Below are 27,832 nucleotides of genomic sequence, written 5' to 3'. Positions count from 1 at the left end.
TGTTTTGCTATTTGCATTTACTTTACTGTGTATCTTTGTCTTTTAGGCAGAGACCAATCACGCAGCGGCTAGCTGGAGACATGCACACACCCCCTATGATTGTTCTCACCAGTGTCTCCATGGAGACCATGCAGCTTGCACTCCAATGTGCTGTTCACACACAGGAAATCCTGCCACATAGCACTTCCTGTGCTCACACTTCCGGGTCCTGTAGCACCAGCATGCTGAACAACGTGATTTGTCTCTGTCACACTTTGTTATTTAAGGTAAGCACCAGTCACTATTTTCTTGTTATTGCACTTAAACCTTGACAAAGGGGTGAATGATACCCCGAAACGTTGGTTTGCTTTAATACACACTGTTGAAAACCCTTGGAGTGCCGCTGTCTGTTCCTTCTTACGAGACTACCTGTTTGTTCCAGAAGGCACCCAGGTACTGAATCCCAGCTGAGGGAGTGCCAGGCCGTCTACCTCTCTCTCTCTATATATATATATAGATATATATATATATATATACACACAACACAAAATCTCTAAAATTGCGCTTTTTCTATAAAACATATATTGGGCGCTGTAGCCACTCAGTCCCCTACTAGTTGGAACTGAAAAATACTTCAACACACCCACAGTAGTGTCTTCAGCGCCCTTTAGCTGTAATGTCCATACAATAAAATATATATAATAAAAATATATACTCCAGGTAATTCTTTTTAAGAAAGTTTCTCTTTTATTTTTCAAAAACACCGTGATCAATACCCAACGCGTTTCGCCTACATGAGAGGCTTCATCAGGAGTTTGTGATCTTAAATTTTGAAAATAGTACCCAACAGGGTCAGGTTAGTGGTATTCAATATAGATATCCGGATAGACCCGGATCTTACGGTGTCTATAGATCTGATTAGGACCTGTATTTAAACTATAGTACGAGAATTTTTTTATTATTCATTCCTAGCATAGTGTTAGTCTTGCAGATTATGGAGTTCTTTTTCATTTACATACCTCTTGGAATTTGTTTGAGGCAAATTCGGCAAAGTTTTTCAATAGTGCAAATTCTGCAGATACGTCCCCAAATGTTTTTTAGTGATTTCCTTTCTATGGGGAGATGTGTACTCATGAGGATCCAGCCAGCAAGTGGATATATATATATAGGTAGGGAATCCGCACACAATTCAAATGTTCATCTAGGTTGTGCTCACTCCAAGGCACAAGAACATGAGATATTTTTTTTGAAGGAGGGCACTCCATTTTGCAGATAAAAAATGCAGCTTTATTTAATCCATTAAAATATTGAACTCGGTCAATATATATGGCGTTGTCATACATTTCATAAATACATATTCTTTGTGCCTTGTGCCCAGCAGCAGGCTTCCCATGGCACTACAGAAATACATATAAAATGTTTAAAACACAATTTAAACCTGTCAAGTGACCTTGTCCAAAATGGTGCCGCGGCACGGAGGGTTAACCCCTTCAGTGCCGTGGCAGCCATTACCCATGTGTGCCGGGGTCACACATGCTTATTGCTAGATGGTTACATGCTCATTGCTAGGGGTTTACATGCTCATTGCCAGAGGTTATATGCTCATTGCCACTGGGTTATATGATCCTTGCCAGGGGTTTCATGCTTGTTGCCATGCCCCCACAGCCTAATCCTAACCCTCCTAGTTAGTACCTAACTCAAACCTTCCTACCATGCAACCTAACCCTACCCCCTGCACCACTGCCTTACACTAACCCTACTCATTAGTTCCTAACTCTACCCTGCTGTCTAACCCTACCACCTGCCCTGCAACCTAACCCTAACTCCCCCATTATTACCTAAAACTAACCCTCTCCACCTCGCGGCCTACCTCTAACCTGCCCCACATACTTATGCCCTGCCCTGGCTGATGCCTGGGACTATCCCCAGTTCCCCTGAGTGGTGGTCACTGTGCTGATAGCCATAAATGTGTAAAAAAAAGAATTAAGTCCCAGCATGTGCGGCATAAAAGGGCCCACTGGGTATTGTAGTTCCACAACTTAACCTATAGTGAAATAAATCACACTGACACTATTGAAAATACCAGTTTAATGCACACTACAATCACTCAAACATGCTTACCAATAGGGTCTACCGTAGAAGAAACAGGAAATTCAATTAAGAATTATATCAGAACCCTAAGATAGGAACTGGATCTCTGGAGTATGCAGCTGCTAGAATTATGGGGTAATCAGTCCCCACAAATAATATATAAAATGAATACTAGTAGTAGTAATAATATAATGCCACACCAACAGGGGGACCATTACGTGGACCAATGGGACAGTGCTCCACCTTTTTCCTCCAGCTGTGAAAAACCTATGGTAAAGTGCACTTACCTTCACAAAGTCACTCAATTTGCTCTTTCCAGTTCATCATTGGTTGATGAAGCTTTCGGCCATGCAGGTGTGGCAAGTACATTCATTACCATACTATACATCTCAGGCATTTTGTTCTTGTCTTATTATCCTTGCATACAGACCACAAAAGAAGAAGAAAAACAAGTTATAATAACTTTGGGTGTTAAGTCTTTGTACAAAATCATTGGCCACAGTTAAGGAATTAAATTGATTACATAACTTCCTCTCTTTGGAAGATTTTGACCCTTTTCATAAATTCATCCTGGACCTATGATGTTTGTAACTACAAACTACAAATACTACATCCAAGTCAGAAGTACAGCAATGGGTGCTGCCTATGACCCAATGTATCCAAACCTCTTTCTTGGATGGTGGGAGAGTTAGCTTTTAATGAAATCAGCAAATAGGCCAACAGAAATATCACAGTGTGGTGTTGATACATAAACACTATATTATTGATTTGGAATTGTGATAAGGTAACTATCTTTCTTCATCTCCACACTCAATGCCAAATATATTACTTTGGAATTAACCTATGCAGCCAGTGACTCACAAATCTGTTTAATCTTTTAATATGCAAAGATTGGAAAAATAAGTGGCCAACAAATCTTTTAGGAAACAACTGCCAAAAACAGGCTTCCATATAAAACAAGCTCACATTTCCCCCAACTATTACAAATATTCCTATAGAAGAATTTATGAAAGGGATCCATTTAAAATTAATTGTTCAGACGCACAAGTTTAAAAGGATGTAAGTATTTAATTAAAAGGAAGGGGATATATTGTACTGTAGCATGCTGTCCATCAAGAAAGTATTAACACAATTTTTAAAGGGGCAAACATTTTCAAGGCAAAACCATGCCTTGTAAATGATTGCCCAGATTGTCACATCTGAATTAATTATTACAGATTGTCACATCTGAATGAAGAATACTTAGAATTACAACATTTTTCTTTGCTTTGCCCTGACAGGCGGTCATAATTTTTATATACTTTGTTGAGTATAATTCTTTCCAAGTTTTTATTTGCATAGGCATGTCTGTACTTACTTTTTTAATAGTCCCTAAAGACGGTCCCATTCTTTTTTAGTTTTTTTTTTGCAAGTGCGATAGACGTAAAATAATGAATTATGCTTTAATCTTTGTTACGAAGCAGTGTCATAAGTTGCCCTGACACTTGCTCGTTAAATTAACTTGATTAATGTTTCCCAGTGTAAGACAAGCCATTTTAGAAATATTTATTAAAAATGTAGCCAGTACTTTTGACTGTACTTATATGTTTTTGATGCTATAAATTGAGTAAAAGAGCATCTTGCCTTTCTTAGAAATAACAGCTCACCAACAGTGATGTATGCTTCTGGCTTAAAACATGCAAAACAGTTTTCAATTAGCTTCTTTCAGACTGTTGAAAATAGAGAAAAGTAATCATTCTGCAAACATTTGGAGTCACAAGACCTTTCACAGTAATGAAGGAAGTGCAATAGATTCATTAACATTGCTTTTTTATGCAATGGCTCTCCCAGATATCCATAAGCTATGAACAAGCAGATCATCAGTTCCTGAAATCCTTCTGTGTATATTACCTCAATGAATGCTTCAAGTTCTTCATCGCTAAGTGCAACATTTTCACTGTCAGTCCATCTTCTTGCATCATGAATATTTCATTACGATTCAATTCAGCTTATATGTATTTTCAAATAAACGTTATGCACATGCCCAACAAAAAGCAATGATGTCTTTCAATGCACATCCTGTAGGCCTGGTTATTTAATTGAAAACATTGTGCTGAACATGCCTATCTGACATAGCATCTCAAGACTTATCCAATGTCCATAATGCACCATTGGCAAATACTAATGTGGAACCTTCATCTTAATCATAAGCTAAGGATATGTGCTTAGTATGTTCAGCTGCTGTAGGAGAAGAAACAGAAGCTGTTCTTGCTGAGCCTCCTCACCTTCTCCTTGGACCAGTAAGTGATGGTCCAAGAACCAAGTATTAGACGATACTATCCTCAAACAAATTCAACAAAGCAATGTGTAAAGTGAGATTTTGTTTACTGACATAAAGTACACATAAGAGAAAAAACAAAACTAATAGCTGCACTTAGCCAATGATTACCACTAGGATACAGCTATTTACTATACAGGACATGACATTTTCAAACAAAAAATTAATACAAATAATACTGACTTTCATTGCTTTCACTATCCAAAGACGATCAATTACTCTATAATAAACAAAATCATCATCAGATCTCATCAATCATCTTCAAATTCTAGCATGTCCTTGAGAATATCTGTTTAAGCTGATAGTACTTTCGGCACCATATTGCTGCAACAGTCATCACATCTCTTACAGTGATATTTGTTCATAGTCACTTTTTTCATGCACAAAACAAGGTATGTCTAGTAACACCCAGAAGACGGAAAAGACAACATTCTTCACCCACCCCACAGAAATTATGTAGAGCGGGATTATTTTATTAATGACGGAGTTAGGATTTTTGTTGGTTTGACTACATGTTTGACAATGTATACTGACATTATTCATCCAAATTTTGAAGATATGTACGATGATACAACAAAGAGTGCGTATAACTGCTTTCGGCATTGAAGGTGAAAAATAAAACATAAAATGTGACCAAATTTTGAGCTTTCATTCTGGCAAATCATTAATAAAATGAAATAAGATTATTCCACAATATTAATTAGAAAAGAAAATAAGATGATACAAATGATGCAAAGTAAACTGTCTCTGTAGACATTTTACTATTATTGTTTAACTTTCCTAAATCTATCACTTTCATAGTCAGGGGCAACATCATTTCAAAGGGATGAGTAATCTCTTTTAAACATTGAGCACTCTTGAAAGGTATTTTCTGGTTATATCCAGGCATTGACATCCTATGCTGTAGAAATTATTTAGAACCCCGGATACAGAGGGTTTTAATGCCCAATTCTCACAAATCCTGACATCAATAATCTCAGGGTTTACCTCATTTGGTGTGGTACAGTAAATTAATTTAAAAATAGTATGCCTTGTAGAGGTACCATACTATTCCTAAACATTTTGTGCATGGAATTGAAGCATGCAAAAAATAAAAATAAAAAAAACCTTGATCAGTGCAGATTTTTTTTTAATGAAAACCTATAATAGATATTTGCCATATTGGATTATTACTGAAAAATAGAACCATACTGTATTTTTTTTGTAGAACCATATCATACTGTATTTTTTTGTAGAACCATACCATACTGTATTTTTTGTAAAACTATACACCTTTTTGGCCATCTTAGGTAAACTATCTTTGTATTGTAAGATTAAATACTGTAAACCTACTAATTGTAAAACCTACTTTTTTTTACATTGGAATGTGACAGCCAAAACCAATACCATAAGGCTGGTGCAGGATCCAAGGATGCACTGAAACATATTTGTGCTGCTGCCAGAACATAGAACTTAATGGTAGAAAATAACCATTTGGCCCATCAAGTGTTCCGCTTTATTAACCATATTGTTACCTCAAACTCTATTTGATCCTTTTTTAAGAATATCCTTATGTCTATCCCATGCATGTTTAAATTGTTCTACTCTCTTAGCCTCTACCCCCTCTGATGGGAGGCTATTCCACCTGTCCACTACCCTTTCTATGAAGTTATTTTTTCTCAGAATCTACCTCCCATCAGTTTATCATGCTCTAATACTTTTTCATTTGATGAATGTTTCCCTCCTGTACCTTGTTAAAACCCTTGATATTTGTAAAAGTTTCTATATTCTCTGCTTCAAACTATAGATATTGAGATTTTTTTTAGTCTGGGTAAGTTCCTTAGGCCATGCTCCATTTTAGTTGCGCTTCTTTCTACCTTCTCTAAAGTGTTTATATCCTTTTGGAGATATGACCTCATCAGCTAGACACAGTATTATAAATGAGGTCATACCAATGACCTACACAGTTGCAATATTACTTCTTTCTTTCTGTTGCTAATTCCTCTCTCTCTGCAACCAAGCATCTGACTTGAATTCCTCATTGCTTTGTTACATTACCTACCTGCCTTTAAGGCACCTGACATAATGACTCATAGATCTCTTTCTTACTCAGTAGTTTCCATTATAGTATCATTAATAAAATATTTATCCTTTGGATTTTTGAGACGCAAGTGCAATTTTTTTTGGATTAAACTGTAATTACCATGCTCTTAACCATTCCCCTAGTCTGCCTAGACCATCAACCATTTGTTTGACCCCTCTTGTTGTGTCTGTTGCATACCCTGTTGCATACTTTTTTTGTCTCATGGTGTACAACCTATTGTAAAATCAAGGAAAGAATTTAATTATGAAGAATGAAGCTTCAAGGTTTATCCTTAAGCGGACATTTTACTTTTTCCATCCATTGTATGGAGTTTAATTATTGAACAGGTTTGTGTGTCACTCATCTATACTTATTTAAATTGTAAGGTGTTCTCCAAAATCAGGCATAGTTGGAAGACCATATGAGTCAGGTGGATGTATTGCATTAGGACAAGAAGATTTCTGTGTAGAACAAAGTCGCTTCATACTAAGAACAAATGAGCAAGTATATCTTACCCATGGTCATAGGTGTGCGCAGCCTATTTTATTAGTGGGTGCACAATTGGAGGGGCATGCCTATTGCCGCCTACTGGGTGTGTCTTTCTCCGCCTACAGGGCGTGTCTATCTCTGCCAACTTCATTGTAATACTATGTAGTATGCTTATATCTAACGGTCGCAATTTTAATAATGGGCTCATTCAATGATACTATGGGATCTAAATATATACCACACAAAATACCCTGGTGTCATTCAATTTGGTTTACACATGAATGTAATGAACAAAACTTACAATGATAAATACCTAAAAAACATAAAAAATATATATAAAAACAGAAGAAAAAAGAAAAAAATATCTAAAAAAAAACCAGAAAAAATATATATCATTCACTGCTTGCCTGTGGTCGAGGAGGTGGTGCTGAGAGTCTGCTGTTGACACTGTGGCGCACATGCTGCTGCCTGTGGCTCTGAGGCAGCAGGAGGACGGGAGCGCGGGCAGGAGGATGGGTGCGCACTATGACGTCACCCTGGGTGCGCGCCCTGATGTCTATGGAGGTGGGGCTGGGAGCTGACTTGAACGGAGCCCTCAGCCCAGCCAGCAGCACTTCAGGTGACAGTCCAGCCACCGCAGCGGCAACACCCGGCCACCGTGATATGTCTTTGATAGTGCGGGCTGGAGACCGGGCGGCGGGAGGCAGTTAATGCACTCCTGACCGCCCCCGCCCACTGGGTGCTGCTGCTGCTGTGAATTTTGTGGGGGGTGTGGGCATGAATTAGGAGGTGCCTGTGCACCCCCGGCACCCCCCATGCCCATGGTCCTGCCATATGTTGCTCATCTATGTTAGTATTGTGCTGGGATTATAGCACTGGGATATTATGTCACTGCACAAACTCATATAGGTAAAGGGTTTATTTATGACGCTCTTGATGTTTATGAACAATATTTAAGTCTTGCTAGTTATAGTATTGCCCACCTTCATAACAGCTACCTGGTTTTACAACATGATTTTCATGAATAAACCCAAGCAGTGATATTTAATAGGATGAGAGAATCAGAAAGTGTGAGATTTTGTAAGAAATCTCCGTTTTTTTTAAAGCGGCAATCATTTACACTTCCAAATCAAACTGGCTTTGGTAAGAAATCAAACTGATTTCATACCAAATCTCGCACTTTCTGAATCTCTCATCCTATTACATTTCCCCCAAGAAGTCTGATGGAAGAACAAAATACTGCATTTCGACCTCTTTCTCATCTGCTAAGGAAAGAAAAAAAGGGATAGACAGAATAAATAGACATAGGGGCTCATGAATAGTTTGAAATGCCTAGAGTACCAACAGACAATCTGATACATGCATGGGACATCTATGATAAAAAGCAAACATGCCATTGGAAAAAAAAATCTTTTTTTTGATGAAAAAAAGCATTTAATTTTTGTTTGTTATTTTTTTATTGAGACATCTCGTGCACATTACATAACATAAATGACAGAACAATTGTCACATTCTTTACATCAGGCATGTCCAACGTTGGCCCTCCAGATGTTGTGAAACTACACATGCCAGCATGCTTTGCAATAGTTTTAGCATTGTCTAATAGCAAAACTGTGGCAAAGCATGCTGGGATGTGTAGTTTCACAACATCTGGAGGGCCAACGTTGGACATGCCTGCTTTACATCCAGAAAAATAAAAAAGGAGTTTCATTCAATAATAACATTTGTTTGTGGACAATCATTTTGGTTTTGTATATACTTCATACGATATAAGTCAGAACAAATAATCATTGGATAGGGACTGGAGGATCCTGTGCAGCCAGTCAACTAAGGTACCACGTCGTGGACTGCAGGCTGTCATGTATCATCTTCCTGGTATTCAGCGGAAGAGTTGGAAAAAAAGCATTTTAAACGCATTTCAACTGGTGTAAAGGTGCCCATACACGTTACAATTATTGTATACAATATTGTATACAATATCGCATCTCATCCGATCTGGGTTTTGCGATGACATCAAATGAGATGAGATCTAGTACAAAAAGTACGTGCTGCACATACTTTTTGTACTAGATCTCATCTCATCTGATGTCATCGCAAAACCGAGATCGGATGAGATGCGATATTGTATACAATATTGTATACAATAATTGTAACGTGTATGGGCACCTTTAGAAAGATAAGTTCAACTGATCATGTTCATAATAAAAACCTGAAATAAGTTTAAATGAATAAGTTGTAGATTAGCCTGTGAAGATTTCACACTTTAGAAATCCTCTATGCATGTGGTATGTTATATCTGTCCAGAAGCAGGAGAACTTAAGTTTTTGTGCTAGGATATGCTGTGTGAACAGGATGTAGGTCCTGTTCTCTCTGCAACATGATTAATCACATGCTTGTGTTATATTGTCTGTGTCATATCAGCTGCTTCTGACTTACATATCATGTCATGTTGTTTGTCAAAAAGCCAGCAACTGATATATTCTTGCCATTATAATATATATATATAAAGCCAAAAAAATAAGCATACAGTACTACTGGGGAGAGAAATCTTGAGCTACTGTAACGCCAAGAAAGACAAAAGCTGAGTGAATCTGTAAGTTATTTCTTGCTACTCTTCGTAGGTAATTTATCAACTGAAAAATAGTTAATTTTAGCATAATTAATATGTTATATTATTTGTTTGAATATATGAACTACTAGTAGTTTTTGGAAACAGTACATTTATGATTATTAATCTCAATCCTTTTTTAATATTGACCATTATCTCACTTTCTAAATACATATACAATATATGGGGTTGATCAGTTTCAATACAATATACTGAACCCCATGACTTGAGTAGAAAAAGGAGAGAAAGAATGTAAAGGGTGAACCATAGAAGCATTCAGGGCAACACAGAGTCATGCACAAAAAAGTTTGATGACAGAGTTTTTTCAGGGAAAAAAATGGAATATAGGTTTACTTTCAGCATATATGAAATTAAACAAAACAAAACAAAAACAACCTAGCACCCATTCATGGCCCTGACTACTTCCCCCCTGACTATCCTTGAGCAGCTAGCTTGTGTCACAGTCATTAAATGCTTCACAATGGCTGGTATTCTCTCTGGCTTCTTCTGAGCAACATTAGCCATGTTGCAGAATGTGGAGCTCGCCCTGGTCTCCCAAAGACTTAGGACCTTGCCCTCAGTGGTTTTCTAGCAAACAAAGATCTTTGACCGCCACTGCAGTCTAACTGTCTTCCATAAATCACCAATAAGTTGCCTGATGGGATTTTCAACTGACGAAAACACATTACAGATAAAGAATTTTGCACAACAGTCTGCATACCCACATCCAAAACTTTTTGGGTCTATGATTACAGACGCAACATGAGAGAATATAAATGTCTCTTAAAGATAAAGACTTTCCAATTTCATTTTTGAAACATTGATCAACTAAGCTAGCTACTTCCAAGTACTTTACAAGCTTTTCCTTGGTTTCTTCTTAAAAGAATACACATTCCGCGTAAACATTTTTAGTGGCACATCCAACTTAATCTAATTTTCATCCTTGAAGCACTGTTTTGGCTACTGGCATTCTTCTTCTTTTTCAAAAAGTCATTATTATCTTGAATGCCACCAACATCATAATCTTCAGTTATTGGCTTTACACCAGAGGACATACTGGTATTGCCACTCTCAGATTTTGGACATTCTTGTCTGTATAAGATGCTCAAATGTGCTATATGCCATAACAAAAAGGCTCAGATATTTCTAATCTTTTTGAGCATCCATTTTTGAGCCTTGAAAATATGATGAACAACCTCAACATTCTCCATCAGCACAGTTTTAAGTCCACTGTCCACAGAAGTCTTTATTTTCAGCTTCCATTTACATTGTTTACTTGCTGAATGTTTTGGTGTGTGAGACAATTTCACATTCTCAAAGACAAATTCAGCTCCATGGCAAGTACCATGCTGGTTGTTCAAAGACAGTGTTTCAAATAAAGGAGTCTTCACAAGACCGCCACTATTAACTTCCTTTAATGTTCTTCTTTCCACTGTTAAAGTGTGTGACTGTTACATTCACATTACTACGATTACATAGTGACCACAAAGTCTCCTGGAAAGCTGTCAATATCTCAGGGCTACATAGTGCATTACCGGATGCGCAGAGGATTCCCCTGGAACCCTCTACAGAAGTGGGTGCTGTGAAGCACAGTCTTCCAGACCCCCATCAGCCAGCAGAGCACATTGTAGGTATGAGTTCTCTTTGGAGCCCCTGATCCTACAGGTGTGCAATAATACATGCCGCTCATGGGATTGCAATGCTATCCTGGGTAGTAAGATCCCATCCAGATCACATTGAATAAGTGTTCCATGATAAATGGGCCCTTAATAAACTATTTCTCTGAACATGGTGTATGCAGGATAGCCAATGTGTTGTATTTTCACCCGTGGCATAACAAGAACCTTGTGGGCCCCATAGCAAAATATTGTCCCCATTGCCTCTCTCCCCTAACCCCCTCTCAATCTCTTAACCCCCTCTCTCTAACTGTGTACTTGTAGTACTACTGTCTCCTCTGTGCGGTCTACCTCTGGTGTGCTGTGCTGTAATTATATTATTAGCTGGAGCTGTCTCCCTCAGTGCTGCTGTGTACTCTGTTCTCCTCTCTGCTTAGGGTGGGCTCTCCCTAGCAAGGAGGACAGTCTAACTGTGTACCTGTAGTACTACTGTCTCCTCTGTGCTGGGGCCTACCTCTGGTGCTGTGCTGTAATATATATTATATGAATAATTAATTATATTATATATAGTCCACTGGTGCTGCCTGCACTGAATCTGCCAGTATTATTTGTTACTCAGTCCACTGTTGCCACTGGCAGTGCTACTGCCTACCTAGTGTACCTACCTAGTACATACTAGGCTGCTATATCTAATTTAATTAAAAAATAATACTTGTGCTGTGTGGGACTGTAAAAAATAATTCCATGCTGCTGGTGCACTGACGTGTGCCACTGCCAAGCAGTACCTAATAATAAAATTAATTATTATAAATTCTGCTGGCGCACAATACTAGTATTGCTGATGTGTCTATCTGTCTTGTGCCTAGTACTGTCTGATCTACCTGTCTGGTGCCTAGTACTGCCGTATCTATCGCTGCAGTGCCACTCTTACATGAGCCACGTGTTTGTGCCGCACACTTGTGTGGCTTAACATAGTTATCCAGATACCTCGGTGCAACCTTTTGCCCTAAAAAGAATATTGTGAGGTGTGAGGTGTTCAGAATAGACTGGAAATAAGTGGAAATGAATGTTATTGAGGTTAATATAGCGTAGGAGCAAAAAAAAAAATTTTTTACAAAAAAATCAGAACCCAAAACCCAAAAAATCCAAACACAAAACACTTAGGAGGTGTTTTGCCAAAACCCATTAGGATCCAAAACCTCAAGGTAATCAGAACCCAAAACCCAAAACCCGAAAACCCGAATATATATATATTAAAGCACAGTCGTGTGTTGGCACCCCTAGTGATGATCTTCACAATTTGATCAGTCCAGCCTTAATACAACTCACTGTAGTCCAAATAATTCCGTTTGAATTGTCTCAATGACAACCATAAAGATCTGGATGAATTGTTGCCACTGTGTAGATTAAGAGACTTTTTTAATATTTTTTTTTATTCTATATCCTAGAGTGGATTGTATTAAGGCTGGACTGATCAAATTGTGAAGATCATCAATAGAGGCGCCAACTCACGACTGTGCTCCATATCCTTCCCATATCCCCCTCCTGTTAGTGTCAGTATTACCTAATAGTTTCAACAATATATTAAAATATTATAAAAAATGTGATAAAATCACTCTTCATGTGTCATATGCCTGCATATATTCAAAATGAGATGTAGAATCAGTTCAAGAGAGTAATATTTTATTTAGAACAACACCAACGCGTTTCGTCAAAAACGACATCAGAACATCAAAGAGTATTCTTTCTAGTACAAACACATAAAATCAATTTGAGCCATATAATGATAGGACCATGATATAATGGCCATAGGAAAGATTCCCTTTCTGGTTTTTTTCGTTGTCAAATATTTTATTAGTCATATTCCACATCTAACAATTAACAACTAACATTTATAACAATACATGTAACATACTGTATATCAAAACTTTTATTTTTAACAGTTAAAATCAACTTCCTTGGTATTACCTGAATTTTTCTATCTATTTGGTATTCTATAAACTTATCCCTCTTATTTTTCTTTTACTTGCTATTTAAGAGTTTTCCTTCCCTAGTTTAACGTACATTTTCGACGTGGGTTCATATTCAAAATGGGGTATTATCATCGGTCGCTCTTTCTATTTCATACCATAATGTTTTTTGAAAGCATTTTTTCAAAGCTTCTTTAGTGTTTATATTAAGCGTTCTTATGTACGGCTTCCATATCTCTGCACATTTTTTACCTTCTTTTTCTTTATTTAGGGTACCTTCTGCCCAGTCTAATTGGAATAAATGTTGGAGTCTAGGCATCATTAACATTAATGGAATAGGTGTCTTTTCTATCCATTTTGCTAGTATAGTTTTTTTTTTACACCGCCAATATTTTGTTTAGTAATAACCTAGTTCTCTTATCTGGTTTTTCTTCTTGGTCCTCCGTATATTTATTCCAAAACATCCACTCTTTTGATATTCGGAATGTAATATATAGTGTATTATTTATATGTCCCTGGATTTCGTTCCAGAATTATGCTACTATCTGATATTCCCACAGGCAGTGCATTATAATCTGCCTCTGGCATACTAAACTTAAAACAATTTGAATTTGTGGTTCTTTTAGAAAGAAAACTTAATTTGGGCGTGTAATAAACTCTGTGTAGAATCTTTTGATTCATTTCTGTGAACGTTTAATACAAAAAGTGTCTAAGGCGCTGTGGGTAAGAAGCTGTGTGTGCTATATACCAGCAGCCTCTACGGTATGCTGCCCTCTGGTATTTAGAACAAGGAAAAGAACAATACCGTTTGGGCGCTTGGTATATAAATAATCAATCAATCAATATATTAAAAAAGGATAATTTTAATAAAACATAAAATTTACACAAAACATCAAATATATAAAATGTACAGCTCAAAAAAGAGATGTAGCTATAGTACAGCTCAAAAAAGAGCACACTGACATAGACAATCAATCTGGGACTAAAGGTACACCTCCACCACTATCCTACTCCCTCCCCAAAATGAAGGGTGCCTGGACTTTCCGGCATGTGTCCCTGGCAGGAGTTAAAGTGAGGGGGAACGGAAGTGGAACTGAGTTCCTCCACCTCTAATGGTAGGGGAAACTGAGGGCTTTATTCTAGTTCACTCTTTCTAACAAAATCCTTCTTAGAAGGACAAAACCATGTGCACTGCAGGTGGGGTAGATGTTACTTGTGCAGAGAGAGTTAGATTTGGGTGGGGTTTTACTTCAAAGTGAGATCTATATTGCAGTGTAAAAATAAAGCAGTCAGTATTTAACCTGCACAGAAACAAAAAAACTCACCCAAATCTAATTCTCTCTGCACATGTTACATCTGCCCCCCCTGCAGTGCACATGGTTTTGTCCATCTAAGAAGGATTTTGTCAGAAAGAATGAACTAGAATAAGGCCCTGAGTTCCACCTCTACCACAGCCCTGAACAGTAATTCCAAAAGAAAAGCATATCTCAACGACTTATTTTTCTGGCACAGCGTATGTGATGTCATGCCATCACTGTTGCTGATGTAAAGAAGAGCTGCTAAGAGGAGCAAGCTTTGTGCAAGCTGAAGACAGGGTGAGAGGGGGCTGGTGGAACTCAGAGGTGGGGAAGCTGCTGGAGGGACACGGCATGGAGCTGCTGAGGGACTTGAACAGTGAGCTGCTGGAGACAGAAGTCTATGAGCAGCACAACTGTGGACATTATGTGTATAAGGGGCACTACTGTGTAATTTAATATGAATCGAGGGCACTGGGGGGGTTGGTGTTAGGGGAAAGCAGATCTACCACATTTCCAGGACCACTTTAAGGCCATGCCTCCAAAGTGGCTAAAATGGGGATGCGGCCTTGTGGGACCATCACAAGCATAGGCCATGCCCCCTAGCCACTATGCTATGCCCCCAGAGTTTCAGGCGCGCACAAGGGTTCCGAGTTTGGTGTCTCACGCGTTGGGAGGTATGATCTTGATCAGTGCTTCATTATGCAGGTGTAGTAAGCAATCATTTTACCATTAATCTGTTGTAATCCACATTTTCGGTGCAGATTCTTTGCAAGCCACTTCTCCAACAATTATGGCGTCTTGAGTATTTAGCTTGGTAGAGGAGTGTATTGGTGCAGTATCTATGCAATCAGTCCACAATCAGCCTTTCCAGGGAATAAATTAAATATTGCTTTACATTCAGCATAAATGAAACAAAACAAAAGCAACTGAGCACCAATCCAATACACTAAGGGCCAGATGTATCAAGCTTCAGAAAGTGATAAAATGGCGAGTGATAAACAGCCAGCCAATCAGCTCCTACCTGTCATTTTTCAAACCCAGCTTGTAACATGACAGGTAGGAGCTGATTGGCTGTCTGTTTATCACTCTTCATTTTATCACTTTTTGAAGCTTGATACATCTGGCTCTATGTATCTTCTTTATCTCTGACCATGACCATCAAGAGAGGTACTTGTTACCTGGGTCTGGGGCCCGCTCTCCCCTGCCCCTTTCCAGTTAGCTGGGCTGTGTTGAGAGAGATGACAAGCTGCTGCCACAGCACAGCCTCTCTCCCCAGCTCAGCACACACTGCTCAGTGCTGTGTGCTGAGCTGGGGAGGGAGGGAGACTCCTACAAATATGTTGTCATTAAATTAGAAATAAATGTTTGAAATGGGATCCGGATGACAGTCAAACAGATCAACACTAAAAGGTCAACAGGTCAATAGGTTAAATTGACAAAAGGTTGAAAGTTAATAGGTCGACATAGACAAAGGTTGTCAGTCAATAAGTCGCCACAAGTAAAAGCTCAACATGGACTAGGCCAACACATGAAAAGGTTAACTTGAGTTTTTCACTTTTTTGGGACTTTTTTTGCTTTACCATCCACATGGAGTCTGAATGGAAATGGTACTGTTGCAGCAGCAGCAGCATAGCGAGCAAAGCAAGCCATATGAGGGTACGCACTACACTAAATGGGGATCCACATGCTGAGGTGTCAACATTGACACCAGAAAACCCCATGAAAAATGTATGTCGAACTTTTTATGTTTCAACCTTTTCCATGTCAACCTATTGCTTGTGTCAAACTTTTGTCACTTTAATTCCCTAAATGTTGACCTTTTGTCAATGTTGGCCTATTGACTGTCAAACCTTTGGTATTGGCCTTTTGACTGTTACCTAGACATTGGGCCAGATGCACTAAGCTTCAAAAGTGATAAAATGGACAGTGATAGACAGCCAATCAGCTCCTACCTGCCATGTCACAGACTATGGCCTTTATTTAGATCTGATCGCAGCACAAATTTGTTTTCAAAATGAGCAAAACCATGTGCACTGCAGGTGGGGCAGATGTAACATGTATATAGAGAGTTAGATTTGGGTGGGGTGTGTTGAAACTGAAATCTAAATTGCAGTGTAAAAATAATGCTGCCAGCATTTACCCTGCACAGAAACAAAATAACTCACACAAATCTAACGCTCTCTGCACCTGCTACATCTGCCCTACCTGCAGTGCACATGGTTTTGCCCATATTGAGAACAATTTGTACTGCGATCAGATCTGAATAAGGGCCTATGTTTGAAAAATGTCAGGCAGGAGCTCATTGGTTGGTTGTTTAGCACTCTCCATTTTATCAATTTTGAAGCTTAGTGCATCTGGCCCCGTGTCTGTGATTTGTACCACACCCATTTGGGATCATTTGAAAACCAAGATGTTGGCTGGATAAATTGTTTATAAAAAAACTGCTGAAAGAGGTACTTGTTTGACAGTAATTACTAGACATTGTACTGTATATAAGTATTTTTAACTCAAAATAAAAATTATACAACAGTAGGACATGAAAAATGATTTGTTAATGATTGCAATATGTCTTATTATATAGGTTTTCAGAAGCTCAAGATGAATCCAAAAGTAGTAATAATGATGGCCCTTCTCTGCCTTGCACAACTTGGGAATGCAGAAGAGTAAGTTGTCATATTTATTAACAATAATACTTCATGTGTGATATTTAAATTTCAGTTCACTTCAGTTAAACTGGAATTACTAACCTTCTACTCGGTCCATACATATTTTCCCTTTCTAAACACACACACCCTACTCAACCTAGGCTAGTGATGTAACTATTACATTTGCTCCCCCCCTGCCAAAAATTTTGGCAGTGCCCCCCCCTACCCCCCTCCAAAAAAAATGTTGGCAGCGCCACCCCCCGGCACCTTACCCCTTCTGCATCTGCCGTCGGTCTTGTCTGCGGTCCCATCCCGGCTCTCCTGGCTCCTGCTGCAAATGAAAAGTGACACACAAAATGGGGGATACAGCAGACCATTTTTAAGGATACTAGAGTAGGCCCCCACCTCCTCTAGCATCCTCAAAAACTGTCTGCTGTTTGGGGGCAGCCATTTTGTGTGTGTCACTTTTCATTAGCAGGACTCGAAGCTAGGAGAGCCGGGACAGGACCGCAATCATTGGGCAGGTCCCGCCAGTGGCAGGTCCAGGCAGATGGCAGCGGGTAACAATAGCCCCGCAGACCCCCCAGAGCCCACACTTTCTAAGCACCTCCCCGCCACCGTGGGGTCTGTGGGGCTATTATTATGCCACTGACCTAGGCCAACAGTGCTATGTAACTAAATCATACAGCCCAACAACAACCTCTGCTGCAATCTGCAATATACAGTATAGCACTTAGCAGAGTGGTATAGTATGTACTATTGGCTGATGTAAATATTCTTTTTAAAATATTAAACTCAACCTAGCGAGTGGACCTTCAAGATCAAATAGCAGAAGGGCATTCAGTGATGCAGACCAATACAGATGGTGACAAATTAGGTGAGGTTGGAAGGAAGATTTGCGTACCATATGCATACAGAGAGAGAGAGAGAGAAAATATTTTAGTTGTAATTGGATGTACACAGTAGTCATATATTTACTGATTTGTGCAGTGGCGTAACAAAAAAATGTGCGCCCCGCTGCCGCGAAAATTTTGGCGCCCCCCACCCCAGTTAAAACACAAGACCCTCGGGGAGATGGCAGGGGGATCCGTGCGGTGCAGGAGTACCTGCAGTCATGGAGAGGTCCCTGCGGCGCTGAGTATTATGTTGACAGGGTTCCTGCAGTGACCTAGAAATAATGCGCTATCCGCAAGGTGGCGGCGCAGGAAGCGCTTCTGACAATCAGCATCCGGCCAGTGTTTTCAAGGTCAGAAGCACTTTCCGCGCTGCCGCCCGGCAGACAGCACGTTATTTCCAGGTCACTGCAGGGACCCCGCCAACGTAATACTCAGCGCCACAGGGACCTCTGATATCGCAGGGAATATGGTCGCTGGCGACCATATTGCCAGTGATGGTAGTGTGCCCCGGCGATAAATTGCCAGGTGCACGCTCCCATTTTCAGCCCTGCTCTAATCGCTGGTCGCAGGAGTTTGCTCCTGCGACCAGCTGATTACCTCTGCGGCACCGCCGGCAGAGGTTCCCTTTCATCAGCGACCATCTCTGGTCCAATATATTGCTGAGCAGTGAGTAAGGGGGAGCGACGGCCGGCCACGGTGGAAGGGGGAGCTGCAGGCAGGGTGGAAGGGGAGCTCTCTGGCTGTCTGTCTGAGGATGCTCAGTGACCCACTCCATGGGCAGTTCATAAGGCGGGTCACTGAGTGTCCTCACACAGACAGCCAGTGAGAGAATCTGCATGCGTATCTTATGACACAGGACTCCTGCAGACTCCTGACACAGGGACTCCTGGCGTGGCAGCTGACAGCCTCCATGACCCTGTGCCCCGGTGACGCCTGCTCCCCCCGCCACCACTAGGGCTGCAGAGCGGTAGTTACACCACTGCACATAAGCAGCCATGCACACGAGGGAAAAATCATTCACAATCCAATTATTCTCCTGTGTTTACAGCACAGAGAGAGCCAGGACTCACTCGACCCTGCAAAGACCTTGGGACATCAGTGCCCCCCCTCCCGAAGGTCAGAGATTGCCTGTGTTCTGGGGGATGCCAAGAACACAAACTCCCGCAGGGTGTCAATCACCCTGTGAGCAGCGAGTGAAGGCTAGCTGCTCCACTGCGCTTCACTCACCACAACTTTACTAAAGGTAATAGTTGGTGACATGAACACAAGAGGGTAGACTACATAGTAGTTAAGGCTGAATAAAGACTTGCGTCCATCGAGTTCAACCTTTGTTCATTAGCTTAACCCTTGTTATATGTAGTGAATACTGATATTTTTAAAGACAGATTATTATTATTATTTGTACCCCGGGATGTTTTTAACCAATAAATGTTTTTTCCAACCTTATTTTAAACGTATTTATTGTGCCTGCTGACACCACCTCACCAAGAAGAGAGTTCCATAGTTGGCTGCCCTTCTAAAGGGAACAAAATATTGTTTCTTCTAATCCCCACATTAGTATTCCCTCCCCAATATCGTTAATAAATATGTTAAATGTTCTCTGTTCTCTATTACACAGCCTACTAACCTCATTTGATCCTCCTATCCTGCCTCCGTTCTCCTCCGTTCCTACTTATCCTATTGTTTTTAGTTCGTCCACCCACCTATTTTTAGTATGTTAACTCTTATGAGTAGGGTCCTCCTTCCTCACGTACTCACCCTACCTCTTTACCTCACCAGTGCTCCTGCCCTGTTCTTCCCTTCCTCTACTTCATCTTCAGTCTCCTCGACAATTTTGACACCTACTTCTGAACTGATGCTGATTTTAGTTCTACCAGCTATACCCCTATTTATACTGTATCTTTCAACACACCCTGTACGTTACCTTGTAATTTGTTTTTTTTGTTTGCTATGTACGGCGCTGCGGACACTTTGAGGCGCCTTATAAATAAACGTACTACTACTACTAAATGGGCCCTAGTACAGACCCCTGTGGCACTCCACTTAGTACTGGTATCATATTTGATACGGCACTGTTCACAACCACTCTCTGTTCTCTATTACACAGCCAGTTTCCTACCCATCTACAAATTCTTACCCCTAGTCCCAGGTCCTCCATTTTGTTTATCAACCTCTTGTGTGGCACTGTATCAAAAGCATTAGCAGAATTTAGGAAGACTAAGTCTACAGCATTTCCATTATCAAGATTGTTGCTGACATCCTCTGGGCCTGGTGATTTGTTTGTTTTGATTTTGCTGAGCCGCAATTTTATCTTGTCTGTCTTGAAAGCATTAAGCATTAAGATCTGCCTTGCTCGTCCCATTTGTGGTGCCTGTAAGTTTCACTGTCTGTTCTCCCCTAGTAAAGGAACGAGGGATTGGGGGTCTGTTGCACAAGATGATAGGAGTCTTATTCTTTCATATGTTAGATGGCCCCCTGTCGTGTAATTAGAAGAGTATAATTACTATTTGTCAGGGGTGTGCTCCCACAGGACAAGGTTTATAACAGTTTATTTTTAGAAAAGAGAAGATTTGTCACTGGGTGGTGCACCAAATAAGAATAACGACACTATTAAAAATGACCTTTTATTATTTATTCATTAAAAAGGCTGCGAAATATGACACACAACATGTAACATAGACACAAGTGGATACAGTGAATGGATTTAAAAAAGCGCGTGTGGGGTTCACAAGCTTCTGCCTTGACTAGTTTAGTTCATTATGGATGGCACTTTATATTCCTTTATGAAGTGAATCTATATATTAGGAACAGTGTCTATACTTGTTTGTTTTCTAATCTGTGTCTTATGCGTAGGTATAAGAATTGTTTCAGACCGATTTGTCTGTCAGACTTTATTATGCGTGGTACCAAGTGTGTGACAACACTATTGGTTTCCTGTCGACAGTGTCTCTTTACACTGTGCTGCCCTCACTGTAACTGTGGTCCCAATTGACAGTGTATATATCCGCACGTGTGTGATTAAATGTGTCGAGGCATCTTATGGATTATTCATCAGTGGAGTAGTGTTCTCTCACGGTATTAATGAGTCCAATGCCAGGACAATCTATATCAAATAGTGGTTACCAATAATAATACCAATTGGTCGACACGCTAGGTGTCAACTCGTATCTGAGCTGAACCGGTATTGATATTAATGATATTGCAGGTTCTGCCTATGCAAAATACATGCATATATTTTGCTAACTATACATTAAATAGTTGGTAATATAGATGCGTGGTTGCCTCATAAGTGTAAAGTCCTTATGTGGGGACTCGAGCTGCTGGGCAGTTCAAATGCCGAGGGCGACACAGTTGCCGCACAGCGGTGATTGAGATATTATATCTGGCTCACGCATACAGTTACTGCACAGTGGTGATACCTGTGTTATAGCCGGCTCACACACACATATATGGAAAGTGCTGAAATATAGTAAGTTAGCTTAATATTGGCTAGTAGTCAGATACAGTAGTCGTTGCCACGTGCAGTATAAGATCCCTATGTGGGAATAAGAGCTGTCGGGTAATTCAGTGTCAAGGGAGCGACACCGTTATCGTACAGCGGTAATAGGTTTGTTGTCCATTCACATACACATTAAAGATACTGATATTAGTTAAACATTAGAGTCCTGAAAAGGACTGATAAGTACACACAGTATGGACACAGATTCAGACAGCAAGGCAGAGCTATGGAAGACGCCCGCACGGCTTGGTCGGCCGGCGTACGCTTCGCAGATCTTCCTTAGGGCAACCCGTGTTGTTGCCCTGGGCAGGTTTAAATGGCTAATGCGATTTTCAAATGAGCCAATGGAGTGTTCGTGATACCAATAGGCTCCACCCCTTCTTGCTTTCGTAGATGTAGTGTCTTTAATCTTTACTTTTCATGTATCAAATAAATGTTTTACTTAAAACAGTTGTTTATTCATTTTATAAAATGTCACGATTTTATTATTTGCTAAAACTGCATATGCTGAGAATAAATATGTTTTTCTTGCAGGAATTATAGGGCTAAAAGAGCTGAGGATGGCGGAGAAGATTCTGGAGATGGTGGTGATGATGATGGTGATTCCAGTGCTAAAAAAAGAGCTGAGGACGGAGGAGAAGATTCTGTAGATGGCGGTGATGATGAGGGCGATGCAAGCGCTAAAAAAAGATCTGAGGATGGTGGAGAAGGAGATGGCGGTGATGATGAGGGTGATGCCAGCGCTAAAAAAAGAGCTGAGGATGCCGGAGAAGATTCTGGAGATGGCGGTGATGATGAGGGCGATGCAAGTGCTAAAAAAAGAGCTGAGGATGGCGGCGAAGGAGATGGCGGTGATGATGAGGGTGATGCCAGCGCTAAAAAAAGAGCTGAGGATGCCGGAGAAGATTCTGGAGATGGCGGTGATGATGAGGGCGATGCAAGTGCTAAAAAAAGAGCCGAGGATGGTGGAGAAGGAGATGACGGTGATGATGAGGGCGATGCCAGCGCTAAAAAAAGAGCTGAGGATGGTGGAGAAGATTCTGGAGATGGCGGTGATGATGAGGGCGATGCAAGTGCTAAAAAAAGAGCTGAGGATGGTGGAGAAGGAGATGACGGTGATGATGAGGGCGATGCCAGCGCTAAAAAAAGAGCTGAGGATGGTGGAGAAGATTCTGGAGATGGCGGTGATGATGAGGGCGATGCAAGTGCTAAAAAAAGAGCTGAGGATGGTGGAGAAGATTCTGGAGATGGCGGTGATGATGAGGGCGATACAAGTGCTAAAAAAAGAGCTGAGGATGGTGGAGAAGGAGATGACGGTGATGATGAGGGCGATGCCAGCGCAAAAAAAAGAGCTGAGGATGCCGGAGAAGATTCTGGAGATGGCGGTGATGATGAGGGCGATGCAAGTGCTAAAAAAAGAGCTGGGGATGGTGGAGAAGATTCTGGAGATGGCGGTGATGATGAGGGCGATGCAAGTGCTAAAAAAAGGGGAGCAGAATCAACCGGAGATGGTGCTGAGAATGAGAGCGGTGAAATCTCAGCTAAAAGAGATGATGGAGATGCAGAAGAATCAAATGGAGATGATAATGGGGCTGATGACAGTGCTAATTAAGAATAGAAAATCTAACAATATTCGGTAAGCTGATGATTGTATACATGTATATACAGTATAAGTATTTTTCTTTTATAGTTAACTTATCTCCTCCCAAAAAGATGAGCAAATAGTTCTTTGAATATAATTAACTGTGTATGCAGTTCTTCATTATATCAATTTCCTCTCTTACTAAAATAGACTTTATTAACTGGGATTTCTATTTAGGTTGAATACATTTCTTATTTTCCTATAAAACAAGCACATAATTAAATAATTGCATTTAATCAACATAAGGGAAGAACTGGAACTGTGTTTCTCTCACTTACTTTCTACATTTCTCTCAGGACTTCACAGTCCTGCAAGAAGAGAAACCACCATCGGGGTGTCGGTGTTAATGAGGGTTGGCCATCACGTCTGTCTGAAAGAGAGGAAGAGATTGGGGGAAGCCCAGCTATAGGGGATTATTCTAGTTTACTCTCAGAGGCAAATTCCTTCTCAAATAGACAAAACCATGGCCCTTATTCTGATCGGTGCGGATATATCCGCGTGCGTTCGGCCCGCCGATGTTTTGTGTCTGCGCATGTGCAGAGGCGTCTCTGCGCATGTGCGAGCGGGGCGTACGGCCAAATCCCGCATGATATGTGAACACTCCGAACAGGGGGTGGAGAGGGGCGTGAAGGGCTATTTGGGCTCATTACCATATGCATACGCCCAGCGTTTCATGGGAGTTCCCATGAAAACGCTGGGCGTACGTATGGTAATGCGGCCGTGACGCACGTGTAGGGGGCGGACATATGACATCGCCGGATGTCAGCTGCCCGCCCAGATCCCTGCTTTTGCACGGAAAAATGTCCGTGTGGTCTGAGGTTGCGGGTGCTGGTGGAGCACACGGTCCTGCATTCGATGGTCTGCGACCATCGAATGATGGGGGAGGTTCCCTTAGATGGAGGAGGCGTATTCCGTGAAAAATACACGTGCGGTCCGTTCGGACAGCTTCTTACCGCATACGGACGGAGTTGGCGATCCGTATGGAAGGCGGGGTTTCGCACGCACGGTCCTGGCCGCATATTCGGATCCGGCCGCACCGATCAGAATAAGGGCCCATGTGCACTGCAGGTGGGGCAGATGTAACTTGTGCAGAGAGAATTAGATGTGGGTGGGGTGTATTCAAACAGAAATCTAAATTGTAGTGTAAGAATAAAGCAGCCAATATTTACCCTGCACAGAAACAAAATAACTCCCCTAAATCTAACTCTCTCTGCACATGTTCCATTTGCCTCACCTGCAGTGCAGCATGGTTTTGTTTATCTGCATAATTTGCAGTCTTGCTACTAGGTCTGCATTAGGCCCTTAATCACATGATAACCAATCACTGTGTATGTGGTTTAGAGGAGTAGCCTGTGGGGTTTCATAACAGCAAGTGGCCTCTGGATTGCTTTGAGCCTTGCAGCCACTAGAAGATTACCTTCCAGTAATAGGTTGGTAATGATCATATCTGATGCAACTACACCAGGCAAATGGTTAAACCATGCCCCTAATATGTTATCAATGAGATTTGCTGGAGAAAGAGTTTTGCCAGGGGCAGGACATCAGCCGCCTGCCCTCTCTTCATCCCACTGCACGCAACTATAAGTCAACCTCCACTGACATATTTGCGGGGGTAGGTGAAATCATTCGATGGTCACCAACCATCGAATGATTTTTCCTGATGCTGGTACATGCGAGGGGATGTGTTTTCATAACAAAACCATGCAAGGGGGTTTGTTATGGAAACACATCCCCTCGTATGTCCCAGCAGCAGCGCACATGTCCTCGCATGTCCCAATGGCAGCGCACGCGCGGGGGTTGGGGAATCGGCCGTGGCTGTTCCATAACTGCTTGGTAAACTGCGAACTTAGCAGCTTACCAAGCATATCCGAATATGGCCCTATAGCTCTTCATTTTATACCTTTTTAAGTCTTAGTACATAAGTTCTGCATTCACAACCAATCAGCTCCTGTAAAACCACAGTTTGAAGCTGCTTGTTTGGTGCAGTACTTTATCTCTCTCCCCTTTATCTCCAAATTTGATCAATTTACCCTACTGTATAGTAAAGGTTGAATGGGTAGTGGCAGCTCCCTCACCCATAAAAGGGATGATCCGCTGCTACCCTTTAAACCAGGCATTCCCAACCACGGTCCTCAAGGCACAACTACAGTTCAGTTTTTGTGATATCCAGGCTTGAGCACAGGTGACTTAATTAGTACCTGAGTGATTCTGATTAAACCATCTGTGCTGAAGACTGGATATCACTAAAACCTGCACTGTTGGTGGGCCTTTAGGACTGTGGTTGGGAAAGCCTGATCTAGACTTAAAAGTAACAGATACTGATGTGTTACTTTTACTCACCAACTATCAATTCTTTTTTACTAAATATCTATTTCTTTTCATTGGACATCCTCTCTCTTCTCTTTAAAAGATTAGGTACTCTTTACCTAGAACGGCGCCCGCGATTAGCATCGCGGGCAAAAAATCGCGGCCATCGCATGCACATAAAAAACGGGTGCGACGCGATGCCCGCGATTTTCCCATAGGGATCAATGTTAAAAGTTAGATTGGACGCGATTTTAGTGTTAAATGCCTCAATGCCCGCGATTTTTACATAGGAAACAATGTTAAATGGGCCACAGAGCCCTAATAGTCCCCCTGAAGTCTTAAATGGCCCCCCCAATTTTTAACGCCACCCCACGATCAACGTGAACCCGAAGCGTGGCGAGCGCAGCGAGCCCGCGAGGGGCGGCGGTACGCGTCCTCCGACCTTTTCATACCCCCACTATCCATGTCGGCGTGGAGTTAAGAATAGAATAGTGTGGCGAGCGCAGCGAGCCACCGAGCCCGAAGCGTGGCGAGCGGACGCGGATACCTGTGAAGCCCGCGAAGGGACGCGTTTACCTGTGAAGGTATCCGCGTCCCCTCGTGGGGCTCGCTGCGCTCGCCACGCTTCGGGCTCGGTGGCTCGCTGCGCTCGCCACACTATTCTATTCTCAACTCCACGCCGACGTGGATAGTGGGGGTATGAAAAGGTCGGAGGACGCGTACCGCCGCCCCTCGCGGGCTCGCTGCGCTCGCCACGCTTCGGGTTCACGTTGATCGTGGGGTGGCGTTAAAAATTGTGGGGGCCATTTAAGACTTTAGGGGGACTATTAGGGCTCTGTGGCCCATTTAACATTGTTTCCTATGTAAAAATCGCGGGCATTGAGGCATTGAACACTAAAATCGCGTCCAATCTCACTTTTAACATTGATCCCTATGGGAAATCGCGGCCATCGCGGGCATCGCATCGCACCCATTTTTTAGTGCATTCGATGGTCGCGATGGTCGCCGTTCTAGGTAAAGAGTACCAAAGATTATATTCTATTTTCATCCAGCTGCTAATTCTATGTTCATATATTCATTCACTTCATTTATCATATGTCATTTCTTTTTTATACTTCACCATTTGTTATATTATTTCCATAATCTGTTCTCTTCACTGATCAAATGTCACTTCATCTAAAATATTCTCGTTCGTACTAAGGTTTACATTCGATTGGCTAATACTGTGTATTTGCTGACAGTAACTTTCTTTCTCATTGGTGTAGGTGAAACCAAATGGAAAATAAGATCAAGGCTAAGAATGCACAAAATGATGACGACCCCATTGATGATGCTGACAAGATATTTAACATTTTAAGCAAAACATAAACAAATATTTGTGGAGAATTCATGAGCAACATTATATTTTCCATTCATGGCAAATTCATTAATTAAAAACATCACAATAATGATCATTACTAAACTGGCATAATGTTCTGTATTTATTATGAAATTTCAGTTTATCTGGTATTTGGGTCCACAAACATTGGAAGCCAGCAGAGGATCCCTCTGAATCTTCTGGATAAGTCTGTCCAGATCCAACTTGTTTCAACATTGTTGTCTATTTGCCTTGAATTGTTAGCCAATTATCTACAGTATAACCATACAAGTGCTTACATACACAGAATATATTTGTGTACCAATTTTCATTTGAAACCTATTGCACTATTTGTATGTTTTTTATATTTTGCATTTGCCCATTCTACAAAAAAAAAATCCATCAAACAATCCATGAGACAAGTGTTTTTTACATTGTATTCTCTATTTAACATTAATAACTGTTTTCCGCCTCACACTTATGCACAACCTCAATGGGTGCAGCAACATTTGACACCACTGTAGTTTGTAATTCATATGTATATGTTGGGGATCGAAGGGGATTAACCCCAGGTGCTGGAAGAGACCCTACTACTTTTGAATAGTTTTATAACCATCTAACCCATATGATATGAAAGATCAGTAATAATGGTGCAGTTTGGATGTACTATAGAGCAACAACTTATAACAGATTTCTGTGTGGCAAATATGATTCTAAATAAAGATTACTGTACTCGTAAGTTACCTGCCAGATTGTCCCATTGAGTCCACTATAAATCAGGTCAGTAAAGAATAATTTCTTAATAAAAACCTTTGGTGTTCCAGATACATCAATTGGTTCCTGAGTAGGATAAGAATATACAGTATACTAACAGATGGTTAAGAAATGTTCAAGATGGGATTATTTGCCTTGACAGTTCCAATCTTGATGTAAAGATGTCAAAATCTTGTTCACTGTCCTGCTGTCAATCGGCTGTGAATTTGCAGGCTGGGTGATTATCGACTGACTGTGCATGCATACAGATTGCAGTACGCATGTGCCCTGAACAGCCTGTTT

General features: G+C 41.0%; 1 protein-coding gene across 2 annotated transcripts; it reads left to right on the top strand.

Moving 5' to 3' along the window:
* Positions 1 to 115: 115 nt before the first annotated feature.
* On the top strand, positions 116 to 27,502 carry LOC146058842 (uncharacterized). Of its 2 annotated transcripts, none has more exons than XM_083171051.1 (4): positions 116 to 266; positions 17,012 to 17,093; positions 22,005 to 23,106; positions 26,685 to 27,502. In XM_083171051.1, the coding sequence occupies exons 2-3, from the start codon at positions 17,029 to 17,031 to the stop codon at positions 23,080 to 23,082; spliced, it is 1,143 nt and encodes a 380-aa protein (XP_083027177.1). In that variant the 5' UTR covers positions 116 to 266; positions 17,012 to 17,028; the 3' UTR covers positions 23,083 to 23,106; positions 26,685 to 27,502. The 2 variants fall into 2 exon arrangements, with proteins under 2 accessions (XP_083027177.1, XP_083027179.1); XM_083171053.1 differs by lacking the exon at positions 116 to 266 and adding an exon at positions 9,470 to 9,531.
* The last annotated feature ends 330 nt before the right edge of the window (positions 27,503 to 27,832 follow it).

The sequence above is a fragment of the Crinia signifera genome, chromosome 2, assembly GCF_055691185.1.
Source record: "Crinia signifera chromosome 2, ASM5569118v1, whole genome shotgun sequence".
NCBI classification, from domain to species: domain Eukaryota; kingdom Metazoa; phylum Chordata; class Amphibia; order Anura; family Myobatrachidae; genus Crinia; species Crinia signifera.
This window is presented reverse-complemented; position numbering and strand designations above follow the sequence as displayed.

Excerpts from the sequence above, each read along its gene's own strand:
- LOC146058842 (XM_083171051.1), top strand. The coding sequence starts at position 17,029 with ATGAATCCAAAAGTAGTAATAATGATGGCCCTTCTCTGCCTTGCACAA. Across the intron at positions 17,094-22,004 it reads CAACTTGGGAATGCAGAAGA|GAATTATAGGGCTAAAAGAG; the intron begins GTAAGTTGTCAT and ends TTTTTCTTGCAG.